The 26,713-nt window shown below is 38.1% G+C and overlaps 1 protein-coding gene across 3 annotated transcripts; it reads right to left on the reverse strand.

Moving 5' to 3' along the window:
- Positions 1 to 4,051: 4,051 nt before the first annotated feature.
- Positions 4,052 to 26,341, reverse strand: pla2g6 (phospholipase A2, group VI (cytosolic, calcium-independent)). Of its 3 annotated transcripts, XM_041785936.1 has the most exons (18): positions 26,296 to 26,341; positions 22,753 to 22,976; positions 18,144 to 18,353; positions 17,220 to 17,400; positions 16,508 to 16,695; positions 16,010 to 16,106; positions 15,499 to 15,681; positions 14,570 to 14,678; positions 13,910 to 14,026; positions 13,073 to 13,154; positions 12,801 to 12,964; positions 12,153 to 12,303; positions 10,818 to 10,954; positions 9,730 to 9,884; positions 9,571 to 9,622; positions 7,480 to 7,595; positions 7,177 to 7,250; positions 4,052 to 5,528 (listed from the first exon to the last, which is right to left on the reverse strand). In XM_041785936.1, exons 2-18 carry the CDS (start codon positions 22,965 to 22,967, stop codon positions 5,384 to 5,386), a joined length of 2,376 nt encoding a protein of 791 aa, XP_041641870.1. In that variant the 5' UTR covers positions 22,968 to 22,976; positions 26,296 to 26,341; the 3' UTR covers positions 4,052 to 5,383. The 3 variants fall into 3 exon arrangements, with proteins under 3 accessions (XP_041641870.1, XP_041641871.1, XP_041641872.1); XM_041785937.1 differs by lacking the exon at positions 13,910 to 14,026; XM_041785938.1 differs by lacking the exons at positions 22,753 to 22,976; positions 26,296 to 26,341 and adding an exon at positions 20,876 to 20,929.
- Positions 26,342 to 26,713: the final 372 nt, after the last annotated feature.

The following is a 26,713-nucleotide window of genomic DNA, read 5'->3' on the forward strand; positions in this document are numbered from 1 at the left end:
TTTAATACCTCCAGTTTAATTTTGCATTTAAAAAAAACGCCAACCTGATGACTTCAAGGACTATAAAGACTGGCAAAACTTCGTGCCAGGGAAAACTCGGCAGCTGCCTCTACTTAAGTCATTCAACAAAGCTAAAAAAAAAATACCGCAGTGACCACCCAAAGGTAAGGAGCTGTACAGGAAAATCATTGAATTTATAGCTCTTGATAATCAGCGTTTCAGCTTGGTGGAATATACCGGCTTGTGATACATTTAAAGCCCCGCTACTTTATACCTAGCAGGCACTTATAGCCTTACCTGAACTGCAAAACTTCGTTTCCAGTCACGTAGCGAAGCTCCTCGTTAAAGCTAAACATATGAGCTTCACCACGGATATATAGACATCATCACGTTTAGCCTCACTGCCTCCGTGGATAGATGAGGATTTTACTCTTAAAAAGTCTGTCCTACACTCACAGGAGTGCTCACTCAGCAGCCGCTTTGATAACGTGTTTAGATAGAGATAAAAAGAACGTGCATGTCGTCCTACGTGACATGCGCGAAACATGGCAAAAGCAATGACGGGCTTCTGAATGCCGTCTCCTGTGCACGCTCGAAGGTGCACGAAGGTGTGTCCAGCATTGGAGATGTGGGTGTCACTGTGTTGTTACAGCGCTGTTTACAGTGAAATGCCCATTAAACTTGGTTGCTTAGTTAGTTTGTGCTGTTTGAAGCAGAATCAGGAGAACTACTGTAGTTGAAGTTTTATTTCTGTTCATCTCGAGTCTCAGAAATTTAGAATTATAATTAAGCTCTGAACTATAGCTAGTTTTTTTTTTTTTTTTTTTTTTTTTCATTTAAGAATCTGTGTTGTTGTTTTTTAAAGCCCTTTGTCAGGAGTATCTCAGGGAGCCATCCTGCAAACTGGCTGAGTGATAAGGAGAATCAGTCTAAATGTATAAGCTATTTCTTCATTGCACTGTGGAGCTCAGAGTAAGCAGGTTATTTTGCTGTGGCTTATTGCCCTCAAAAATGCAGATGACTTTGGCTGCACTGTTAAAAATACATGTAAGCATGTAATACACATGTAACCCAAAGACATTACTGTAAGTTTGTCATTAGTGTATGGCTGTATTTGGAAAAAAAATTATATATATATCTTCAGTTCTGGTAAAAAAAATCAAATGTTTTGTCAGTTTGTACAAAAATAGACTACCAATATTTTTAAAAATCGTAGTCCATGATAGAATTGGTGTTTGTAACAGTGGAGAAAAATGTAATTAAATGTCGGTATTGGCCAAAATTTGTTTCAAAATAACGGATATAGGCAAAAATCAAATATCGTGCATCCCTAGTGCTATTTTTTATAAACAATATTCATCAAAGGACTTATATTTATGAGTTTACCTGCCTTGGCTTACTTTAATGAGCAGAAAGACATCCAGCTGACCCTCTGAAGCACACTTGAGATCAACAAGGATCGTCACAGCCAGTTCTAGGAGGTGAAACCAGATTCATGTAGTTGATTAGTCCACGGTCCAGTGGGTAAAATTATAGCCATGAGTTGTCAAGTAGAACACGTCTGTCAAAATATAATAAAAGGACTGTGAAATTTAAACCTACAAATATGAAACAGTAACCCTGTCACAAATCCAATAGAAGTTCCTAAGGATATCTTAATGACTGCAATGTTACTGCTATATAACAAATATTCCTCTTCATAAAGCCTTTTGGGGGTTAGTGAGTCAATGTAGCCCTAAAGATGGAATTCAAAATACGCATAAGCCACAGAAATGTTTTTTAAAATATAGGCTAAGTGTTGAAAAAAATACCTGGCAAAGACACAGCAGGTGGTCATAAGTTAGCCAACTTAAAAGCTAGGAAAAGTTTTTTTTTTTCCTTTTCTTGCAAGCAAAATAAATTAAACCATTTTTTTACTACTTAGCTAACAGCCTGGTCGTAACTTGTCAGTGAAGTCATGCTAGCTAGCTGAAGCTGCATAGCTAAAAAGAAGCTTATGTACGCTTCTGTGGTGGTGCTGGAGTCATGCTAACATAGGCTAACCATAGCTAACAATGCTATCTACTTAATTTGCCAAGATTTCTCCTACTATGTAGTATTTTTAAGTTAAACTTACTAGTTTCAAACATTTAAAACAAACCAAAAATATCCACCAGTGTAATTTCCAGGTGACTTCTGCTTGCAACTGACCGTTACGGAAAATAACCACAGCCAATAACTGACGGCCGTTACCTCCGTTAATAATGGTTGATGTGTAGGCGACCCTTAGACAAACGAGTCTGTGGTTGTACAACAGACGTCAACAACTTATAAAGCCTTTAAATGCCCCTTATAAAGGTTTTCATTCTAATATAAATATAAAGCCATCAGTTAACATTGTGCGTTAGTGTCTTAAAGTTATATACATTTAAAATTGATATAAAATTGTAATTTTAGTTTGGCCTATTAAATTAGTTCAAAGAGAATAAATGCCTTGACTAAGTGAAGACTAAAATGTAAGATGTTATTATCGACCGAGATTAGATTCTAAAAACAACCACTGCTGGTTGTAACCAGCCAATACCCAGAGGTAGAAAAACTGCATGACTATTGTACTCCAGTAAATGTACAGTTAACTTTAAGTGCTGAGTACTCAGTAGCTACTGAGGAGTTAAACAGTAAAATATGATCTTACCTTACTGGCAATAACAACATGAGAAAAGATCTCCAAGGTTTTTCAGGTAAAGCAACACTTCTATAATAATGTAAAATATACAGCAAAATTGGTGGCATTAATTAAACTCATATAGAGCTTAATTTAACTCCAAAGAAGTGCATAATCTGTCTACACTACATATACATGGTTCAGATACTTTAAAAGTTTAATATTTTACAAGATGACAGAGCTGCAGTAACTCTTGTAAATCGGTGGTAATGTGGGTTTCCTCTCGCAGGAGCACCTTCAGTTGCAGGTGGAAATTCAAACTCAATGGATAACTTCACTCATGGTGCAAATGTGTATCCCATCAAAACCAACAAAATCCACCAGAAACATGACCCTACAGGGATCCCTGCTCAACACGCAACTGCCAAAGTGCATGATGGGGAATCTGCCCACACATTGCCCAAGATTTGAAACTGCAGTGGTCAGAGCTTATATCAGTCGACTCTTTACAAAGCTGAACTAACACTGGTGTATCATCACTGTCAAATATCTTCAACACTAAAGACCATTTAAGACAGAATAGTTAAAATCAACTCTGAAATGTTTAACCCTAAGATATCAACACTCTAGTTTTTACTGCGTACAACAGCAGTTTATGGATGTGATTTGGAATTATTCCCTCTCTATAGGCTACTGTAGTCAACAGAAATGGGAAAGTACAAGAGTATTGTACTCAAGTAAAAGTACAGTTACTCTGATTAAAGTTACCTCTACCCCTGCAAATACCTGGTAATTTTGATGGCACCATAGTAGGTGAACTTGTCACATCTACCATGGTACTGCCCCATAGTGGTACCATTTTATAATTACTATGGTAATACGGTGCTACACCTAACAGCGCATGGTACCACGGTACAAGGATCATATTTGTGCTGTGGTCAGACAGCTCACGGTGCTATGATACTGAGATTCTACCATAGTGTGTGGGAACCATGGTGCTTACACTGCTTTATAATGCACCATGGTTCTCACACTATGGTACCTTTGTATGATTACCATGATATTAACGTAAAAGTACCACAATGCAGACACTACATCACAGTGCATGTACCAAAATATTCTTACTGCCAAAAATGTGCATTGAAATGTGTGCTATACCTCCCACAGATACTAACAGGATATTTGCACATTAAATCAACTGATTCACTGCCTAAAACCAGAGTTTTTGAAGTTTAGCTCATCACTTGTACCTTTCGATAAAGTTTACACACTTTTACCTGACTCCAAATTGTTCTATGGCAAGAGTAAGAGGAATTTAGATCCAGCAACAATCAAATAATAACCTGAATATCTTAACAGATGTTGCAAAAAAGAGATAAACAAGCTGTGGTTAAAACTTTAGTCCATATTTATTTTTATCATCATACAGGTATACACGTCAGTAATTTTAATCCAAATACAAAAAGACGAGAAAAACATAGGAAATAATCTGAAACCTCCAGTTTATGTTGTGCAAGTAGCAGTGGACCTTCTGTTTCTTTGTCCTTCAAGTAAGTTGACATTTCAAGTCTAGCTTTAAGTCCAGTTATTACAGTGCATAATTAAGAGTCTCTGAACACTTTAACAGACAGCAAAGACCAATAGATTACAACAGTGTGCAAGCAGGCGATAACTGAGTGTAAGGTTGAAACTTGTGTTAAAAGTCAGTATTGATAACTTACACAGTGAAGAGAAGACAGGAGAGAGTACGAAATTTGGGTCCTGGACACTTAAGGCAGCGTGGTATGTCATTGTCACCATCATCAAAGCTGTGCTACAGTAGAATGTAGATTTTTAAGTGGCACTGCCAGGTCCCTCTGATTACCTTTTAGTCAGTTTATATTAATACTGTATATTAAGTGTTTCTGTAGGTTCTTAGCTAAAATTTCTTTGAGGATTGTTTGCTACAACTTAACACTTCATGAGCTTTAGAAGCAGCACATTAGGATGCCGATAGATTAATTCAAGTAGTTTATTTTTAATGCCTGAAACCACTACTGTAGGGTAGGTATCAGACTAGTTATTTAACCAAAAATTTTCTTGACCACAATATATTTAGCTGTTCAAAGAAAACAGGAAGAATGGTTTTGGTTAAAAAAAAAAAAAAACAACCTACACATACACTGGAAAGCGAAAGTACAGTTTGCCCTTAAGGGTTTCCAAAAATCACAAAGCAAAAGTTTCTTACAGGAACTTCAGAAGGAACAAAACATGATTAAATGAGGTGTGTGGTGGGAGGAGAGCTAGCAGTTTCAGTCGTCTGTGCTACTTTAGTTGGATCTGGTTAGACCACTTCCTTCTACATGCCTTGTGTACACCCACACAGTTTGTGTACAAACAGTAAACTTTAAGAAACACAATAGTGATACAGTCAGTGGTAAGGTCATATATCCTGCATAATTTGCCTTTGAGTATGGTATGTTAAGTCAGTAACTTTTCCATGTCAGTTTTTGGTGTTTTGTTTGTTGTTTTGTTGGTGTAGAAATCAAACTTGTTGTGGTGTTTTCACCTTAAACAGTTTCGAGAAAGAGCACACTAACGCAGACATTAAAGTCTTGAAAAAAAAAAATCACAGCTTTTTAAATCTGTGTCAAACATCCCTGTTTATGACTAAACACATGGGACTCTCCCTTACACTCAAACTTCTGTTTTCACAGCCCAGCCCTCCCTGCTCTTCCTGTAAATGTTATTATAGTGCCTTCAGTTGTTCAGTAGCAGCTTTGCCAAAGATTGGAGTTTGTCTCTCTTCTCATACAGGTACATCTGGGTTTCCCACAGCATGTCCACCAGCACAGCATCGCTCACTTCATCAAGCATCACCTCCTGAGACAACTGGGGACTCAACCTGCAAAAATAAAATAAAATCAATTCATAAAACCAGTTTTTAAAAAAATGTTTCTTTTTAAAAAAAAAGAAAGCAGAGTTGTATTTATAAACTGAGCATATGCAAGAGGTGTATTTGTGTTTTGATTAAATTACCTGATGCCATAAACTGATAAAAGAAAGCAGCTGAGAATATGAGTGATGCTGAGAAATGAGCTAAAGATCAGATGAAGTGATAAGATGTTCAAGCTGATAACTTTTTTCGTCAGGGTTAGCACCACAGACAACAAAGATAGCAATAAAAGAGAACCAAAGTGCAGCAGGTTCTTTCTTAGGCTACAAGTATCATATACCTAGCATTTGCACTACTGTGGCATTTTCTAACTGCAAACAAAGATGGTTAAAATCTATGTTGTGTGAATGGGAAGGGATGTAGCAGTCAATTCTAGGATAAAATCAATGTTTTCTTCCTGATAAGGTGTACTTCTCTACATATCTTTTATGCAGTCTGTCATAAAAAGTGTGTCTGGCCTTTCAGCACTACTTCACACATCAGCATCCAGCTAAAAAGAAGTCAGTTAGCCCACCTTAGGACAATTAAGCCCAGTTCAGACCACAACTCAACTAAAGGGTTTCTTGACATTATTGGTGACAGTCGCAGTAGTCTGAAACGAGCCATTGCAGCTCAAATCAAGCCATCTGTTGAAGATGGCTTCGACTCAGCTGGTCAAGACACAGTTTGCCCGTGTATTATGTGGATTTATTCCGTGGTCTTGGTGAATACTTGAGTTTGATTGGCTCTGGAAGTTCCACTGGTGCCCACTAACTTCTGATATATGGATACCTGTGGAACTTCTCAGGTAGTTTTGGTCATAAAATCTTTTCCTGTTCCAAATCAATGCGCAGCAGCTGTTAGATGATAGAAGTAACCATAGCAACTGTTATAACTTCTATAAACTATTGTCTGAAGATTTAAATAACATTTAAAAAAGAAAATAAGCTTTTTTTTTCTTTGTAGAGCCAAAGGAAATGCCTCTGATGAACTGGCATGATAATATCTGATAAATACTGCCGTGTCTCTAACAGGGAATCAGCACCTGCAGGGTGTGGATGGCACCGTTTCAACTCTGTGACCCCATAGTGCAGAAGGAGGTAGGCCTTGCTAGGGAAAGGGAATTTCTGTTTTGATCGCAAAGCGTATGAAATGATAAATTAGGGATTTTATTGATACTTTTCTTTGGCAAGTGACCATGGTATAAGCCGGTTAATGGCTCTCTGGACTGAACACCTTGTTGGGCATTAACCCTTACATCAACCATGGGAGATACTGATGGATCTAATGTGTGTTTCTACAAATTTTCAAAGTGAATGTAAATAAAACACTTCTGACTCAGTGTGCAAGGTTTGAGTGCATGACCTTCAGATTGATGACCGAAAAAAGAAACCATCTAAAAATAACATACTCAGTGTGCAAAGACCTTTACGCCACAGTTGTCTCTTTCCACATCAGCCTTCAAGCTGTTTTTATAAGTTTACAGTATCTCCAGGGTCCACCGGGGGGGCTGCAGCCCACACTTTGGGGTGTACTGATCTAAGCAGGGATCTTTCAAGTGTCAAACCCTTTTTAAAAATGATGTTTTTTACTGTGGGCACAGTTATTGTCAGCTGACCTGTGGTAGATAGTGTCGATCATTTCACACCAGGCGCTGGCTCTGTCCACTGCACAGCCATCAGAGTCTGTGCACTGTCCAATCAGAGAAAGAGAAAGATAAATTTAGATCTAGAAACAACAAATGACACTTTATGTATGCAAGTGAACACATTAAGGCTCATTAAAAAATCATAAAGGCAGCTCTGAATTAATAAATAAATATGAAACAAATATGAAGCTGTAGAAATGGGTGGTAAGTGAGTCGCTGACTGAACCAACAAAAAAGTTTTATGAGTTTAGTTTTAGTGAGTGCTGAACTCACGCAGTCCACAAGCATCTTGCCCAGCTCTTTGGCTCCAACGAAGCTCTTAGCCAGCTCCAGAGGGTTGGAGGGCCTGAAGACATCCACAGAGCTCACAACTACCTGAGGAGGTTTACCTGCAGATACACAGGAGCACAGATAGAATACCAGGAGATAAACAGGTGGACCTCAGGTCCAAGATACTGCACTATGATGACAGCAACATTTCTGCTGTTGCAGTCAGGTGGGCAAAGTAACATACTTGAAAACAGACAGGCCATACACAATACACCCTCACGTTTTAATAAAGGTTTCCTTCAGCATTGTATAAGACAGGGGTGCACCAACAATACCATACCAAGAACCCCATATAGCATCAGTCTATGCAGGGACCCCCTTCTTGCAAAGTTTCTAAATTCCTTGTGTATTATGAAGGCAAATATCAAATTTAACACACTAAATTCTTAATAATTTGTTTGTCTGAACAATAATTGACTGTAATAAAAACAGTAAACACAGATTTTTAAATCATGTTTTAGCATTTTTATCCACTCATTAAATTAAAATATTTTTCTTTTCTTATTAACAGTCTTTGTAAATCCTTCTTCACAATTTTAACAGTGATAGAAAGTACACTTTTAGTAAAGAAAAGTAGGCGATCAAGTAGCCTGGTGGTTATGTCCTATTCCCTGCATACAGAGGCCTTTGTCCTGGGGTCAAAACAGCTTTGATTCCTTTTCTTCATGTCATTCCTCACAGCCTCTGGCTCTAACCACTGCCATATCTCTGAAATAAAGGCATAAAAGGTCCCAAAACACAAATCTTAGAAAAATAGTAAGAAACTAAAGTAAATTGAAAGACTGGCACAGAAAAAGCACACTAAAGTTTCTTTGTATTAATTGATTTAAATGGATAGAGGTCAAATGTTAAGATATTATGGCCAAAAATCTCTCAGTTTATCTTGTTTATTATTTTCCCGGCTCTTCCCTCCATAATCCTGCTTTCAATAACTCTGGTATAAGAAGCCTTGGATGTATACAGCTGCATTAATTATATTACTGGATAGCTTTGTTCTGCCTTTAATATATTTTTTTACTAATGAAAGAAGCTAAGAGCTTTTATAAAATTTAAATCCAACAGAAATGCAGAATTTAAGTACACAACTTGATGTTGGCTTTGGAACTGCAAGTGAATAGAGAAGAGCCGAGAAGCATTTGAAAGGGCATTTAATAAAAAATGTATAATAATGTATAATGTATAATTAGGGTGTCTTCTATCTTCAAATCCCCACAGCTATCAAGTCAACCCCAAATGATCAAGACTGCAACAGTTTTACCAGGAATGACTTGATGTTAGATCCATTTTTGCAGAAATCCCCCTGTCAGCTATTATTAGTAAATATAATACACGTACATATCAGTCCAGTCCTGATTATGTAAATCTGCATTTTTTGTGTCAGCTTTTCATTTCAGAGTTTTTCTGCCTGAGATTCAAAACAAAAAACCTGTTTCCTCTTTTTGTTTTTCACCAATCAGGACTCAGCCTATTAGCATCAGACCAAGTGATCAACAACATGGCAGTCTAGAAGTATGTAGCTATAGTATTTTGACTGACCATAGGCGGTAGGTATTATCTCTGTGTTAATGCTAAAAAAAAACATATATCTTTTTTTGATATTTTATGGGGCTTTTTATGCCTTTATTTAGAGAGGATAACAGAAGATAGTCAGAAACAGGAATGAGAGAGTGGAGGATGGACATGCAGGAAAGGAGCTGCAAGCTGGACTTAAACCAGGGCCTCCCATGTACATGGAGCACAACTTCAGAGCAAGGTCATCTGTGCCCCTACATTACCAGGAATTTACAATTACGATTACAATTACAAATACAATAATATGTTATTTGGATCAAAATATTCACTTTATTTTAGTTCATTTCAAGTCTGGCCCCCAAAGTGTTTGTCAAGGCTAAATCTGGCCCTTGTACAAATGTAGCTGATGTTCAAATGATAGACGTACAACATATTTGCATCCATATGATGGCTTAAATTCACATTTAAAGCTAGCACACAGTTCACACATTATATTTCATCTTCACATGTAATATGGCGTACCTGTGCCAAGGGAGACCACTATACCCAACTTCTTCATTTCTTTCTCTTTGCCCTGAAGGAGAGAAGATGTAAGGAGAGTCACAAAAGAAGGCATTAAATATGTGGCTTGAAAAGTTGCTTTAAAAGCCCAGAAGTGATTGAATGTAAGCCAGTTGGTACCTCTGCTTTCAAAGCTTTATTGTACTGATGGATTTCTGACATGGCATCTAGCGTTGGATTGTTAGCCAACAGTCCTCCATCCAGGAAGCGTCCCATTGGTCGAAAGTAGGTAGGGGCCGCGCCGCTGGAGCGGGCAGCTCGCCACACAAGTTGCTCTGATGTAAAGAAGGTAAAACGATTAATAATCTAAAGTAATCAAACCATTAATGAGGGGTTAGATTCTTCATGCAGGCGTTGGGTTTAACATTTGTACATCAAGTTCTCACTGAACAATCACATTCATCTATGTTGAGAAGAACCAAGTGCTAAAATGCTGTTCCGTCTACAGAAATTATGCATTTTTTATGGAATCAAGGAAACAGAGAGTTTTGGAAACATTACTACCATTACGTCATGCGGGTTAAATGAGAAGGCTGATACCACTCTTGACTGAACATATCAATGAGCAGAAAGCTGACTTAGCCTTGTGTGAAGGTCAAAAACAGCTAGCTTGGCTCTGTTGAGGAGCAAAATCACACTTCCTGCGTCTCTTAATCAAACTAGTTCCCAAGTTGCCTACTGAAATTTCATTAAAGTGGTATCAACCTTTCATCCAACTTGGCAAGAAAGCCATAAAGTACACTTAAAGTATGTTTTTCTATAAAAAAGTTAACTTGTGAATGTAAGCCTAAAATCTGTGAGTGACAACGTCAGATTATTTGTGTACCTGCTCCCTTTAAAGCGCTCTAATTTAGACGGACACACACCTTCATCTGTCACTTTCCTACGCTTTCTGGCTGGCTCCTCTGTGTATCCTACTATCAACACATCCTCATCCTCCCATCCTGCAACAACAACACGGCTGGCACTCAGACAACACAGCAGGACAGGACTTAAGGAGAACAATGACCTACAAATACAGGGGTAGGTTTGTGATTTTCTGGACATCTTTTCTAGAATAAACAGAGCTTTATGTGGTAAAACTGGGCCTTTAAAGCCACTCTGTGCTGGCTACTCAATCTGCTAACTCTGACTCCATCTAGAGGTAAAATTATTAACTGCACTATCCTCCAGTAGCAATAAAACAAAAGAACAAAATCCCACAGTACCTTGTGGGATGGTGAGGGGTTTGAATGTGGCAGTGGTGGCATATGGGGGCTCTCTGTGGACGGATGGAGGGTTGTAGTTCCTGAAGATGTGCAGCTCACCAGGATGTCTGTCTGCTAAAACACTGGTCACCATCACCCTGTAAAGGATAGGAAGGTTAATAGAGACACAGAGCAGCTTTTACATAAAAAAATGTCTTTCTACTAATGTTCTCTTTAAACCCATTAAACAACCATTTACAGCTAATGATGCAAAATGAGATCATTTGAACAGTCACTTTCCAGAACAATAAGATCTATTAGAGGAAACCAGCCCTCATTTCCTCTAATCCATGTGTTTTCTCTTCAACTGACCGGTCACAGCTAAAAGGGATATCTAAAACTGTTTCTTTGCATGTATCACTCAAAACAGAAACACAAGAAAAAACATGAAAGACTGTAAATTAAGCATATCTTCATAGGATCATTTTCTGCTGACTAAATGTTTAGGTAAAGTCTTAAAGTGTGAGATTAAAGGTCACGTATTTTACCCCTTTAAAACAAGTTTATATTGGTCTCAGAGATCTCCAAAACATGCTTGTAAAGTTTGTTTCTGAAAAATATCCCCAGTATTGGATTTTTGCATGTCTAAAACACCTCTGTTTCAGCCCTGCTCATAACGAGCCTTTTCTGTGTCTGTAGATTTAAGTGTTACTGAGCAGTCTGACTGCGCCCCTGACCACGTCCCTCCCAGGATATGGATGTGGCTTAATGGATGTGGCACTCCTGATCCTCCTCTTATCAGGAGAGGAGGACGGAACTTTCTTCCAAGCGGGGAGGGACAACCTAACATGGGGTCAGGGCTTACTCCCCACATGGCATCATGAGGGGCAAATCTGAGAACGGCTTGTTTCAACTCACATTTTCTGAAAGGTGGTAGTGGTTGTGGTTGTGGTGGGGGGTCTGATTCTCTTGGGGATTGTGGACAAGCCAGGGATACATATTTTTGCCAGAAAATCCTGAAGAACTCTATTTTTTGTACAGACATGGACGATTTGCACAGGATTAAAACCACAGACGTCCTGTGCGATTATTAAAAATTATCAGAGGACCCTGGATAATACTAATGCCATTCAAATAGGGCATAAGAACCACATTTTCAAGCAGCCACAGTATGGTTGATGAGGATTCGACTAACAGCTTTAACACAAGAGGAAACAAACTGCACAAACTTAGCAAAGAGACTTGGGTTTGTTCTGACTGAACCAGGTTGGGTGTGGGAGCACCTTCAGCATTGTCTGGTGAATCCTTTGTCTTTTGGGAGTATTCTGTAAATTGTATTTCAATGGTAACAGTTACCTGGGGTATTGGACGTCTGTCATCTTGGTGTTCTCTCCAAACTCCTTCTTCAGGAAGTCCTCCAGTGGTGCAGACTCATACGGTCTTGACCCCTTAAACACCTGTTCCTTCATCCTAAAGTAGAGGCAGCGCAGGTACTCCATGGACTTACCTAGAAAGAGTGGAAACACCTTTTAGGGTAGTGAGGGGAGCAGAGAACAAGTTCCATACTGTTTATCCAAGAACTGTTCAAGAGTTATTGGCTAAAAAGCCACTGAAAATTGTGAGACAATCTCTCCATATACTCACTGACAATCTAACATCAGGCAGAAAATACTGCTATATCACAACCAGGACCACAGAAGTATTAAACAGATTCATCCAACAAGCCTTTAGGCTGGCATTCTGCCTTATTTTGCTGCATTAAACACTATACATGACACCATAAAGACACGTCTGAATTGATGACTTTTACTGGTTTTAAATGCAACTATTACAACTACTTTAACTAGATATTTTACTGTTTTTCGAACATACCCTACATGCTTTATGTATCTTTTAAATTGTCTTTCATACAGGTTATATATTCCTCTGCACAAATGCTGCTTTGCAAATAAAAATAAAGGTTGATTTTACAAAAATGAGAGGAAAAAAGTTAGGAACACATACCATGGATTATAGCCAGGGCTAGGATGCCTCCAGTGCTGGTGCCGGCCACCCAGTCGAAGAGCTCTCTAGTAGGTCGACCGGCCTCTTTCTCCAGAGCGATCAACATCTGGATCAATACCAGGCCTTTAATACCTCCACCATCTAGACACAGCAGTCTGTCCATCCTTCAGGGGGAAAGAGAGGATTAAGATAATGCTTTATTGGCTTTAGATGGATAGTACTATAAAATAATATCATGAATCAGAATATAGTAGTTAAATACAGATTCTTACCTCTTTCTGGTGCTGTCCACTTCAGACATGCCTCTGCTCATGGCACTGACTGCTGCTCCCATTAACATCATGTCCTCAAACCCTGTCAGCCAATTATGACAGCTGGTGTTATCAGACTAACACACTTTAAGATCCATGCAAGAAGACAGGAGAATAAAGGGTAAGCTGGAGTTTCTACAGGCTGAGGAGGAGGAGTATAAACTATATAGAAAGTATGGTTTAACTTTCTAGAAGCAGTGCTGGGTACTAATACTAAAACTGTTTAGTTGTTGGAGCTTTCCAGTAAAAACATCTTGTTTTTAAGTCAAAAATAAAATTAAGGTTAAGCTTTCTATTGCTCTCTGGAGCACACTGATAAAATTGGCATTGTCATGTGATTCAGCCCTTACTGCTCTGCTATTTGTGTATTTTATTTGTCTTCATAATAACAACAGCCTGCAAACAAAGATTCTTCAGGGTTCATGAATATGGATTTTAATTTTTTTTTTCCAATGCACTCTATGGTTAGGTTTGGGTTATTTAAAGACGTTCAAGGGAGCGTAAAATTACCCTTTGTAACTTTGGAAAAAAATGGATAAAATCCATCTCCAACAGTTTATTTCTTTTCTAAATGCTGACAGAGACCCCCTGCTGTCCAAACATGATAACACTGAGACCATAAGCTACATGCAAGCTTGGAAGGAACCAGTGACACTGCAGCATCGCTGTAGTTGTAACCATTGAAACATATTTTTAAAATTTCCAGCATAAATGAAAAATAAATGCACCAAGACACAGCATCCAACGAAAGAGGGGACTTCATTGTTGGGAGGGCAGGAGGAAGGATGCTGGCGTTACCTATGCCTGCTGGTTTTGCCTTGTTGGAGATTGGGGGAGGACTGCCAGGGGAGGGTGGGAGGCAGCGCTGGACCCCTACACTACACAGCATGTCCAGCAGTATCTTTCTATTGGGACCTTTTATGTTAACACAAAAACATGCAAGTAGACGTGTTAGACATGCACACACCATGGAGAGAAGAGAGAAAATAGAGAGGGATAAGACGAGAGAGAGAAAGCAAGAATACACGTGAGCTGTTAGCAAATATCATGCATTTTAAAATCATTACATGGAGGTAAACTCCTGTTATCACCACTTCTTCTTCAGAGCATCAAGTGCCTGGAATAAAATAACCTCAAACAGAAATATGATGATGCAGTAGTCTTGTTTTTGAAAGCATATGAAAACATCTTCCTTTTCTATCTGTTATTTGGTAGGCCTCTCTTTCCATACTCAACAATCTTCATGCATTTCCTTAGTATTTAACATTTAAACACATGCTTTAAAAGACATAAAACTGAGATTTTTGCAGCCTGTTAGTCAAGCATGTAAGCTGCAAAAACTCGTTATACTTCATCATTTGTCTTTTCTCTCTGTCCCTTTAATTATCTTCTATGAATTACAGGGACTGTCTTGCATCCCTTCTTTTCATGAATTGAAGATTTTTTTTTCTTTCTTACCTTTACTTGTACGTGCAGCAATAAGTCCAGGTGTTTCTCCCAGATCATTGTGGATCTCAACATCAGCGCCAAACACGATCAGAGCTTTAATCAACTCTATGTGGTCCATCTAATGGCAAAACAAACATCATTGGCTCCCTGTCAATATGATTTTTATGTAAGAAATGTATAATTGGTGTTTTTAAAACAATGGTTTGAATTTAATCTTTGGATTTTTAGATCTGGATTCACACACGGATTCCAAATTGATGCAACTATTGGCAGCCTTGATAACAAGACATGTCCTGTTACAATCATAAAAATGAAGAAATCCTCTGTCTTTGAAAACTTTAGGAAATATTTCAGACATACATAGGAAATAAGAATGGTCACTTTTTAGATTAATATAGATATTTCAGTGCAAAACTTTCTACATACTGCATCTTTAATTCAAACTTATCTTAAGCAGAATGTTTAATACATCCTTTCTTTCCTTTACTCTTATTGTTCCTTTACTTACTTTTATTTCGTAACCCATGGGTTTTCATATTTGTCAAATAAGAATAAAATGTACAAAACTGTGTACTCAAGAAATACATAAATTCACTTTCCTAACCCTAACCCTGAATGTTACTCGTAATTATTCAATCAAAGAAGACAGGCTTACTGCTGTACTCTTTTCAGCTGCACAATAGAACCTGCTGATCACGGGTCAAGGCAGGCTGAAAGTCAGCCAGTCCTGTTGGTGCTTCTTTGTTAATTGGTAAATAGATTTTATTTTGATGTTGTCACATATAAATGAAAAAATCTTCAGTTCGTTTTTTTGAGTGGAAGTTTTGCACCTATTTTGATAAAACTAAACGATTTCCATTCTATTTTCCTACCATTTCATGACCCTTTTTATTCTTTACATTTTTAATTCAAAAGGAAGAGATATCTTGTCCACATACTTTCATAGCCAGGTGCAGAGCTGTATTTCCATCCTGGCCCTTCAGGTTAGCATTCGCTCCGTGGGTGAGCAGCACCATGGCGGCTTCAAAGCGTCCTTTCTTGGTCAGAATATGAAGGGGGCTCTCGCCGGTCTTACTGAGGTAGTTTACTGCACAGCCGTGCTCGAGCAGCAACCGACACATCTGGCAAACAGACATCAAAGATTTATGTCAACATCTGTTTCATATTTCCTCTTGAAGCACATCTTACTTCGAAAACAAATGTCTTTGTAGGAGAGCCCAGAGCAACCGAGGTAACACAACTACAGGAAACTATCACTGTCTTTGAGCTGTGTCGTACATTAGTGCTGGATTTAAGTTCACAAGTGGATGCTCTAACTGCGGCTAGTCATAATGGTTGTTAAAAACATGGGAATTGACTCTGGATGTTAACTAAAGGAACTCAAACATGTACTTAGATGTAAAAGTCTTTGATTAAAGATTAGAAAACACATGGTATATTAAGATTTACCTCTGCTGTTTTGGACCAGTGAAGAGGCGTTCCTCCATACATGCAGTCTTCAGCCTGGAGCTGACCTGGGTCTGCTTTAAGGATCTCCTCGACACAACTGACAGATGACAGATAACAACATGAAAGATATTGTTGAATATTTGCTGTAAATTGAATCAAGTCATTAGTTAATCCTTATTCTCTCCTCATTTGCTTTCAATTAAATTTAGGATCTATTTTGTGGTGGTAAACAGAATCACACATCCCTAGAATTTAATCCAGAATAATTAGAGTCACCATCCTATCTTCAATGTTATGTTTGGAAATGTTGTTTTGAGATTCAGCAATATCTAAGGGCTATGTCAAATAAAAGATAGACACCTTTCATGCCATCTGCTAAGAGTAATAACTGTTCAGGGTGATTACAGATCACAAAAACCAAACTCCACTCCACCACCAGTTAGCCTTCCAACAAAAAAGACTCATCATTTTTCTATCTATTGTTTCCAACCTACTCACCCCTTCTCACTGTACTTTATGGCACTGTGGATGGGGTAGCCAACACCACCAACAACGTCACACTTGGCTCCTCCTGCCAAAAGTGCTTTGACTGACTCCACACGTCCGAGACGGCAAGCCACGTGCAGCGGCGTCTCACCGTTGTTGTTCAGCTCATTTACACCTGAGCAGAGCCGCGAGCAGAGGACCTAAGTGAGGAAATGTGCAAAAATTGCAAATGTGACTCCACCAGAAACATGAGCAAGAGAACTCAAGCAGGGATCATTGTGTGACAGGCAACAGCCAAACATAATTAAACACATATAAAGCCTAAGGGCATGATGGGTAATTACGCTCACACCTCCCCACCGATTTGAACTGTCAGTAGACAGAGCTTAGTTCCCTTTACTCTTTACAGATCTGAACTAATACTAGTGGATAAACACTGTCAAACAACCCAAACACTGACAACCATTTCAGTCAGAATGGAGTTGAAAAAATACCCATGTAAAAGCTCAGTTACTCCGGTGAAAACTTAATGAAGTAGAAGTTAATTTATTGATTTCAAAATGTACTCAAAAAGGGCACAAAAATGCCCAAAAAAAATCTTCCAAAAAAAAAGTACAAGTTTCCTGAAAACTAATTGATTAAATGTAATCAGTTACATTCCACCCCTGGTAAAAAACTTAACCCTTTATACTTCTTACCTGGGTAAAAATACACTGACTCTCACCTGAATGACGGCAGGAGAGTCCTGCTTGGCAGCAACGTGCATTGGCGTGTCTCCATTACGGTCTTTGATGTCAGTGCGAGCCTGGCTTTCCTCCAGCAGCTCCGTCACACAAACTGAGTCGACGCGTTCACACGCCAGGTGCAGCGGCGTCTGACCTGAAGCATCCCGAGCATTGATCTGACTGGAGACAGAAAGATGGAGAGGCCAGTTTTACAGCTGTTTTTTATAGATTTAGTTGCTTGGGGCAGCACCTTATGGGGTGCATTTTGTCCTTTTAATTCAACATTAAACTTGGCAGTTGTAACGCAGTTCAGCTGAGCTGATTAAAAGACTTCTTATTTCTAAATGTGAGACTTTGATGCAAACTACAAGCTTTTAAGTGTAAGAAATCATCAAAATATAACTGGTTAGTCCTTCAGCATCTTGTCCTTCAGAGACTTTTAGCAAAACTATGACTAAAACTACAGTTTTCTCCAGTAGAGTGCTAGAAAATGAACAATGATTTTCATGCTGCATAGAGATCAATGGAAACAAAATGCTGCACAGCAAATCAATAAAGAAATGTCATCAGATATGCAGTTAGCAGAATTGAACAACAAATCAGACAGAAGGGTAAATCCTCTGATGTGAGATACTAATAATAAAATAGTTTTTTTTCCTTTACATATTTAGCTGCTTGTCTCATGCTGAATGCCCAATAATTAATTTCCTTAGCAGAAGAAGCTTAGACACTATAATCCACGCTTCATTCATCTTTATCCCTGAGCACTAATCTCTAATAAACAAAGCAAAAAATGAATCAACAACCTCTGAGATAACTGTTTAAAAAGGAATAGTTTCAGTGATTTATGCTTTTGTACGTCCTGATTTTATGAAGATCTCTCGGGTTGTTGGTACATAAATTCAAGAACATTTCCACCTTACCTCTGGACATAGTTATGTTTGAGGCACTCTCTCAGGCCCGTCTCCACAGCGATGTGGGCGGAGCTCCAGTCTGGATGGCTGCGGATACAGTCCACAATTGGCTGCGTGGTTTCTGCTTTCAGAGGAAGTGTCTCATAAAAAGGACGAAGCTTGAGGGCGTACTGTGGAAACCAGTTCATGGCGTCTTCCTCTGACGCCACCTGAAACAGCCTGACAGAGACGATAAAATCATTACAGTCATGTTTCACAAGAACCATGGGGAAAAATCACGACAACTTGTGATAAATAACATTTAAGATGAATTAAAACTTCAGAAGGAACCTTTTTTCCTTTATTAGGAAAGATAATTCCATGGATTTTCCAGACTCAAGGGTATTTTTTAATTCAATTTATGCTCTAAAGACTTTAAAGTGTCAACCTGACAAGAGAAGAGTCTTTGGTTGCACTTAAATAATACATGGCTTTGCAGTTTGACTGCAACTATGCGCACATTTATTTGTTTTATTACTTTGTTTTTTTAGTTATCATATACTCTTTTTAATGTAATCTTGACAGCAATGCTTGGAAGTAAACTGCAGATTGCATTTTATGCTGTGAGATTTGATTTTGCTCTTTAGCTTTAGTTGTCATTTCTTTTTATTCCTTCCTGCAACACGCTGGTCTGTGCATGAGCACAAGGAAGGGTGGGTTAAGTTGTAATTTTGATTTTGTAACCAAAATATGAAAATTTGCTGACTCTGTGTCAAGCACTTCTTAAAACTTTAAGCATCAAAAAGCAGCTGGATGAGGTTAGATTTGAATTGACAACAACCTTACATAAGCACATTATCAAGGGCAAAGAAAACATTTGGGGTTTTTTTGTTTGACTATTGTTGAGCACCAAACCTTGCTTTGCAGATCTGGCTGAGTGACAAAATACTGACTAGTTTAAGATAAAGAGATTCGATTGAGTTAAGCTTCTTTGTTGAGAAATGACTGGATCAGTAGTGATCAAAAATAAATTAGAAAGATCAGAGGCTCGACAAAATGACAAAATCTGCTGAGAAAGATAGAATCATACAAAAATTTGAATTTATACAAAAACTTCGAGTTGTTTGATGCTAGGTTCTTTGAGATACCATTTGTTTTACAAAAATGCAATGTCTATCATTCTAGTGATCCATAGTATAAAAACGTATCAAAGCTTGAGAAAATCTTTTGATCTTAACCAAAAGCTGTTTAAAGAGAAAGGACAGAGGGGTGACTGCCATTCTTACAGACCGTTCATCCAAGACGCCGTACATTTGAGAAAGCATATACATGCTGAAACTTTCAAAAAAAATATTGGATTAACCTTCCGTTTAGGTTAGGGTAAGGGTTAGGGCACCAAAAATTAAAAATAGGACCTGCAAAACCTGATTACAAAGTGTTAAAGAAATCAGAGAAAACAGTCTGCTAGCAGGAAAGAGCTTCCTTTACAACATTCAAACACAGCAAGAGTAGTTCCGTAGCTATGTTAGCTGCATAAGCTATGTAGATAATGGAGCTACATAGCTATCATAGCTTAAGCTAAGCTTAGTGTGCAGGAGTTTTCTTCCACTTTCTGGCCCAACACTGGGTGCTTGGGGTGTGAATCACTAGTGGCTCCACGATACAATATTATCACAATACTTGGGTCACGATTCAACATTACTGCAATTTTAAACATTTTGTAATATATGGTATTTTGCAATACCATATTTTGCGATATATTGCGATCTAGACCATTTTTTCAACTGTTTTTCTGATTTAGCATTAGTCTTGCCCTCATGTTTGTCGAATTTCCACAGTATTTTATTTTCATGTCGCATTTCTTGTAAACCTCATGTGTCATGTCAATCTCATTTGTGCCTTGCTTGCAATCCTAATGTCCTTCATTTGGTTATTTTTCTATTATCATAGACTTCAGTTCATGTTAGCAATTAATTTGGAAAAAAAAAAAGATACTTGGTGGACGAGACGATTCGATATACCACCAGACAAAATATCGCGATATTATGTTGTAGCGATTTTTTCTACCTTCTACCACCCCTATTGGGTGCGTAGTCCATTTTTTTGGTTCTGTATTCCAAAGGTATCAATGCCATTTCATTTTCATAGTACCATATTGAAGTTTAGATGTGTTTGGAAAAGACTGACATTGTAGTCACTTCACTCTCTGTGATATGAACTGCAACATGAAACATATAGAAAATCAAACTGGATAAATGTGGTGTTTTCTTTATGTACATATCAGGCCTGTGTGATACTAAAAAAATAAACAATGTGTCAATTACATTGTTAAACATCTGGATAATGGTTCGTAGTTTCTATGTCTCTCAGCTGTTCTTTGTGTTTGCACCATAGTTAGATGCAGGGGCGAAGCTAGGAGTTGCCAGCATTAGAGGCTTAGCCCAAGACTAGGGGAGTCTGGGACATTCTCCCGGTGAGATTTTTCCTGCTTTACAGACGCTATTTTCATTGATTTATGCCATTTTTATTCATGGAATGCATATATTTTATTTGGGAGAACTTAAAGTACCTCTTAAAACAATTCTGATCATTTTAAAGTGTTGAGTTGCCAATATATCTTATCTAATAATAAACACGTAAGTGTCTACTTTACACCTGTAACCCTTTTATGTATGTTTCTAAAATTCCCAAAGGCAAATAGCATAACAGAATTTCAAATGGGACTTATCATCTATAATCTGATCAATTCCTTTCTGACTCACTGTTTTCTGCTCTCTCTTCCTCCTCTAATCTTCTTTCTTTCTCTCCCTTTCCCTCTCTGCTCCACTCTTTTACTCCTGGATGGAAGTTTGCTCCACTGAAAGAGTAAAATATATCAACAAGGAGTTTCAGATTTATGACCATTATACTACTATTAAAAGATCAAGTTTTATATGTATCTTAGTCACATCAATTAATGGTTTCCCATGACTGGAGTCGATATGTTCAGACTAAATAATCCTAACACAAAATAAAACCATCTTCTAGAGTATTAAAGCCACATGATATTTTTCTGTATAAGATCCAAGTTAAAGTAGAAATCAAATCCTGTCAGACTTTTATAATAGCTAATATTCTAAATAATAAAAAAGTTAGTGTTTCCTGTTTTAACCTCTCCAGTCTACAGTCAGCTCACACTTCAGCAGAAACACAGTAAAGAGTCGACCCAGGCTAAATCATGAGTAGAAGTTTAATCTCCTCTCTTTTACATCATCTTTAATTCTACATGGTTCATGTTTGACTAGTGTTTAAACACAACTTTAACCAGATGTTAAAGTATATGCTAAGAGGTTTGGTAAAATTGGGCTTATCTCGTTTTGTTTGGTTGTTTGTTTTCCAAGGGAGAGACTGTTCCCCAAATAAATTAGTGAGACTGTATTTAACATCTCTGCTGTGCTCAGTGTGTGTGACAGACTGACCCTGGGTCAGCAGCATCACAGCTTTCAGGATCAGATCACTGTTTATCAAACATGTTCAGAACTCAGAGAAAAACTTTAAGAAAAGAGTGTTGTCTGAAACGTGGAGGATGCATGTTTATGTTCTCAGCTATTGCACCATAATCTAACTGGATCATGTGACGGACATGTCTGTGTTTTTAGATTTAATCAGAGTGGTGAGTCTGACTGAAACGGCACAGACACAAGTAGACACACGACATGAATGAGCTGTGGACTCAGGATACATGAATGTGCTGTATGTTGGCTGTCTACAAAATCAGACTTAAGAAACTTTACCTGTATTCTGACAATCTGTTGTCCTCTATGCTGAACGTTTCTTCATTAACTTTGGTTTCACTACTGCAGCCTTGGCATTTACCAAAGATTGCATATTGATGACAAGAGCACTCACTTCATCCCAAATTCACACACAATCAATAACTTAATGGAGGAGCGAGTCACTCTGAGACCAAAAGGATCGAGACTTTAATGAAAACATCCAGGGCTTAAGCCCATGGAGCCACCCCCTAACTCCACCAATGGTTAAATGGCTCTCCTGAAGCCAAAATAAATACATATTTGTTCCCACCTAAATGACACCTCTGAGAATAGCTGATAGCAATAATCCTCTGACTGCATCACATTTGTGTTTAAGAATAGCCATTATATTTTGACCTCTATCCTGATTGCTTTTTCAAATACTACATTTTTTCTTATTTACTTGAATAAATTCAGACTTCAGTCAGCACTGATACTGCGATATTGATTAATCAATTTGTTTTGCAAGCCTGTTGTAATTTCAGCTGATGTGCACTTTTAAGATTAGGCCAGTTTCTGCATTTTTCCACAGCTGAGAACATCACATGACTATGGCTACGTTGACATTGCAGTTAAAAGTTATCTGAATCTGAATCCTTGCTCACACGTGACTCGTATCTGATTTTTTCTGTCAGTGTCAACAGTTTTTTGACCTTTGGGAATCAGATTCAGGCCACTTTTGTATGTGGTTCTAAATCAGATACATATCTGATCTTTTGGAAGTTGACTGCAGTGAGAACAGGCAAAGAAAAGAATCAGATCTGAGAAAAGATCAGAATTGAGCATTAAGGCCTGCAGTGTGAATGTAGCCTATTTCTCCTGTCTGAGTCTTGATCAATACTGACCTCAGGGTCACTGCAGGCGTCTCTGGACACATAAGCAGACAGTCCCATGACTGATACTGAGTGTTTTTGTACAGGACCATACGCCCTTCCTCTTTCAGTACCACTTTGCCTCCTCCACCATAGTCTGCCAGTGGCACGTCCCGGACTCTGTAGGGGTTAGTGAAGAGAGTTGACACAGAGGACACAGTGTCCAGCAGCCGGCCCAGGAACTGCATTGTGACCACCTGGAACAATGAATAGAGAGGCTGAGGAAGGATCAGACAGCAAAGTTTGGATGAGCTCCACTTGATATATGAGCTCACAAATACAGGACAAATATGAGAATTGTTTGACTTTTCAGTAACAGTATTAAGTGTGATTGATTTCACAAAAATGAAGAACTGAAAAACTGCTGTATGTTAGTAAGATGCTATACGTTTGTAACATGTTTTCTGAGTTGAAAAAATACATTCAAGAAGCATCTGTTTGCACAGCAGGAGTTTCATTTTCAATTTGGGTTCTGACTTCTCACAATCTTGAAAACAAGATGTCAACATAATAAAATAATTATTTGCATGTTTTGTCCATTGGTTTTATCATGTGTGGTAAATGGAGTGTAACTTCCCTTCTTTTACAGAGCAATGTGTGCTCTGCTCTTCAAACCAAAACAGTCCTCACTCTATGATGCATTTATGCTATATGTCCCAAACACATATGGAGACAGGCAGAGCTTCTGTGTATGCACTGTGTTCCTTTTGTTCAGATATCTGCATGTTCACTCAGAGCTAACAGATATTTTTTATTATTTATTTAACCAGATAAAAAAACCCATTGAGGCCGAAATCTCTTTCACAAGGGTGACCTGGCAAAGAGGTCAGCAGCACACGTCATAATAAGTTTTCCAGTGAGATGAATTCGGAAAATTTCAATTCAATCTGGAGAGTATTCCATGCCGAGGGGGCAGCAAATCTGAATGCTCTTTTCCCCTGTTCAATCCTGACACGAGGAACAAGCAGGTGGAGAATATCACAGGAACGCAAAGCGTAGTGGCTTTTAGATCTTTGCAGAAGATATGGATCAAACGTTGCAATACATAACATTTGCAAAACATGTGTAAGTTGTTCGAAAGATGCATCTGCTCGCATCTGCTTAACGTCAGCCGGTGTCGGCACTGTTGAGAAACAGTGACCATCGGCCTAATGATGTGCAGTGAAAAGATATCTAATCAATGTTGTACTGGTATCTGGTATATCTAGATGCTAGTATGACAAATAAAAGACTTTTACTAGGGCTGAATGATTAGCAAAACTAATTGAATTAGGATTTTTTTCACAAACACTGCAACTGCAATTTAATATGCAATTATTCTTGGGTTAGTCTTGTGTATTTTTTGGCAAATTCAAGCAATAAATAATTCCATAAATAAGACAATGTGTATTGAAAACAATGAAATTATTTCTGAAGCAATTAATCCATAGTAGCATGAATCTGAATATGGGGGTGCTTTAAGCTATAAAAGAGGCAGCTGGGGTGGGGAGGTGAGGCTGGCTATCAGCTGATCACAGCTGGGGTATAACATTCGTGAAGTAACGCTAGGTTTCATCAGTTTTAGATAGAATGAGCTAACTATTTTTGCTGGTACTGCAAATGTGACGTCATTTGCTTTGTTTAAGGGCATTATCATTTTTATGTCACTCATTTTGATTAAGAAAATCACACATAAAACACAAAAAAGGAGGATTTTTGTAAACCATTTAAAGAAAATTAACACTAGAATGTTTGCCTAATGAGCGATTTGAAAATTGCAGCAGGCCATCTTGTGATTTAATCTAATTTTATGAACAATTGCCAAGCCCTACTTTTCAGTGGTAAGAAAAGCAACCAGTTAGACTAACTCTGACATATTTTCACCTGTTTTCATGCTCAAACATGAGAGACAATGTTGGCATACTAGAAGTCCTACACCAAGAGAACCGATGAAAGAAACATTGGTATTGATTTCAGACAAATTATAATGTTCAGTATTGTTTTCACAGTTTGTGCTTCTCCATTTGAAACTAAAAACATGATGTTAGTTCAGCTCGGACTTGTCTAAGACAGGAAACTGCAACAGAGGAGCCGTGTGAAAGACAGATGGAGCAGCAATAAAGAAGGTGTTGAGGTCTCATGAGACCTTAACGAGATTCACTACTTAATGTCCAACCAAATATAAAAGATGCAAATGATCATGTAGCCAGTGATGGTTGTATTTTAAGAAGTGAAACCTGTGGTTTTAATAGTATTAAACAGTATTTTACAAAAATGAAAGTTTTTCCCTTTCTTGAAAATAAAAGCAATTCTACAAAGAGCAAAAGTGGCACTACTGTAAACTTAAAGGCCTTTCTGTGGGCATTTTCGTAAACTTTCAAGTACTTTTTGTACAAAAATAATTGCAGTCTTTCATGCAATCATGTCATTGCAGATCCTGACATTGTGATTAGATGAGTAGCTGTTGGTTAACAGAAAAGCTAACATTCAGTCATAGTAACACTTTGTGTTAGAGGAGTCAAACCTAGAAAATGCAAAATAACTAGCACACTTTGTTACACAGTTGTGGCTGCCCCCCAAGGCAACAACACAACATTTAGTTACTTCAGCTTCACTCACTATATGGTATGTAAAATAATCACAATCTATTTCAAACAAAACACTTGTGGTTAAGATTTTTGCCATAACTGATCAGCTCTAGGTGGGACCGTGTCGAGCTTCAGCTTCATCTGACTGAATCAGACAGTGCAAAAGTATGATCAGTACATTTTTGCATGCTGAGTGAGACTAAGTTATCTCTACATAAATGATGCACGGCAATAAATTCAGACTTTTGTGATGTAATGCAATTCATCATACAACAACACTGATGAAATAGGTATAAAGTGCACAGCCCTACTTGATGTAAAACATGAGTTTCAGAAAGCACATGCAGAAATGATTAGCATTGTCCTCCTCTCTAGCTGATCTGTTTGGCAGCCTTACGGATTGCTTTCAACATTAATGAATGATTTATTAAGCCCCCATGACAGGATGCAAACCCCACATACTAGCAACAAGTGTAATATGCCTGATATTACACATTGTGACAGATGACAGTCTCCAATTCGTGTCTAGATAAGTGGATTAAGACCTGCACCATCATATATAATTATCTAAGGGGTCATATAACAGCTAACTACAGTCATTGTTCACTTTAAGCTATCCTGTTAGAACTCGGTTAAGTAGATGCCAACTCTGTCCCACTTATTGAACTTCAAGACTATCTATTTTGATAATAAATGTGTCTTGTTCCCCTTTAAATGACGAACAAGCAGCTCCATTCACACAGCTCACGAGTTCAGTCTTAACACTGAATCAATGATACCATGACACCGTCGCTAACAGCCAAAGGCAAACCAAACTATCTATAAAAATACATTTATTTCATCATTTAAAATAAAGACCTCTACCTATGCTATCGTTAGCGACTCCCTATGTGTAGCTAATCGCATTAACCCGTATAAAATCCGCCCGCAGCCGTGTGTGCACGCTTACCTGCTAGCTCTCCTCTGCTTATCTGACTTCTGACAGCTACATCAACAACCGTCACACTGCAACCTAACGTGCTACACACTTGAGTGACGTCAGTTTCTCCAATCAGAGTTCAAGAAAAACAGTTGCTAGGTAAAAAGGGTGGGACGCTTTAAAGCGGATATGCTCCGCGATTTTTAATCACAGGAAATTCCCACTAACATTAACACAAACCTGTGACTGTCCTCATTTTTAGTTTAAGTTCTTAAATGAATCATACTTGAGACAAGTTGCATACGAATAAGAAATAAGACAATGCAAAGGAGAAGCGACATGAATAAATTGTAATATAAAAAAACATTAATTAAACATAAAGTGTCATCCTTCCTATTTGTAGTTCTCGGCTTCATATGATTTACTTGCAAAAAGAAACTACTTTAGC

This window comes from Cheilinus undulatus, linkage group 4 (assembly GCF_018320785.1).
Source record: "Cheilinus undulatus linkage group 4, ASM1832078v1, whole genome shotgun sequence".
NCBI lineage: Eukaryota > Metazoa > Chordata > Actinopteri > Labriformes > Labridae > Cheilinus > Cheilinus undulatus.

Excerpts from the sequence above, each read along its gene's own strand:
- pla2g6 (XM_041785936.1), bottom strand. The coding sequence starts at position 22,967 with ATGCAGTTCCTGGGCCGGCTGCTGGACACTGTGTCCTCTGTGTCAACT. Across the intron at positions 12,965-13,072 it reads GTGGACAGCACCAGAAAGAG|GATGGACAGACTGCTGTGTC; the intron begins GTAAGAATCTGT and ends TTCCCCCTGAAG. Across the intron at positions 7,251-7,479 it reads GCAAGATGCTTGTGGACTGC|TGCACAGACTCTGATGGCTG; the intron begins GTGAGTTCAGCA and ends CTGATTGGACAG.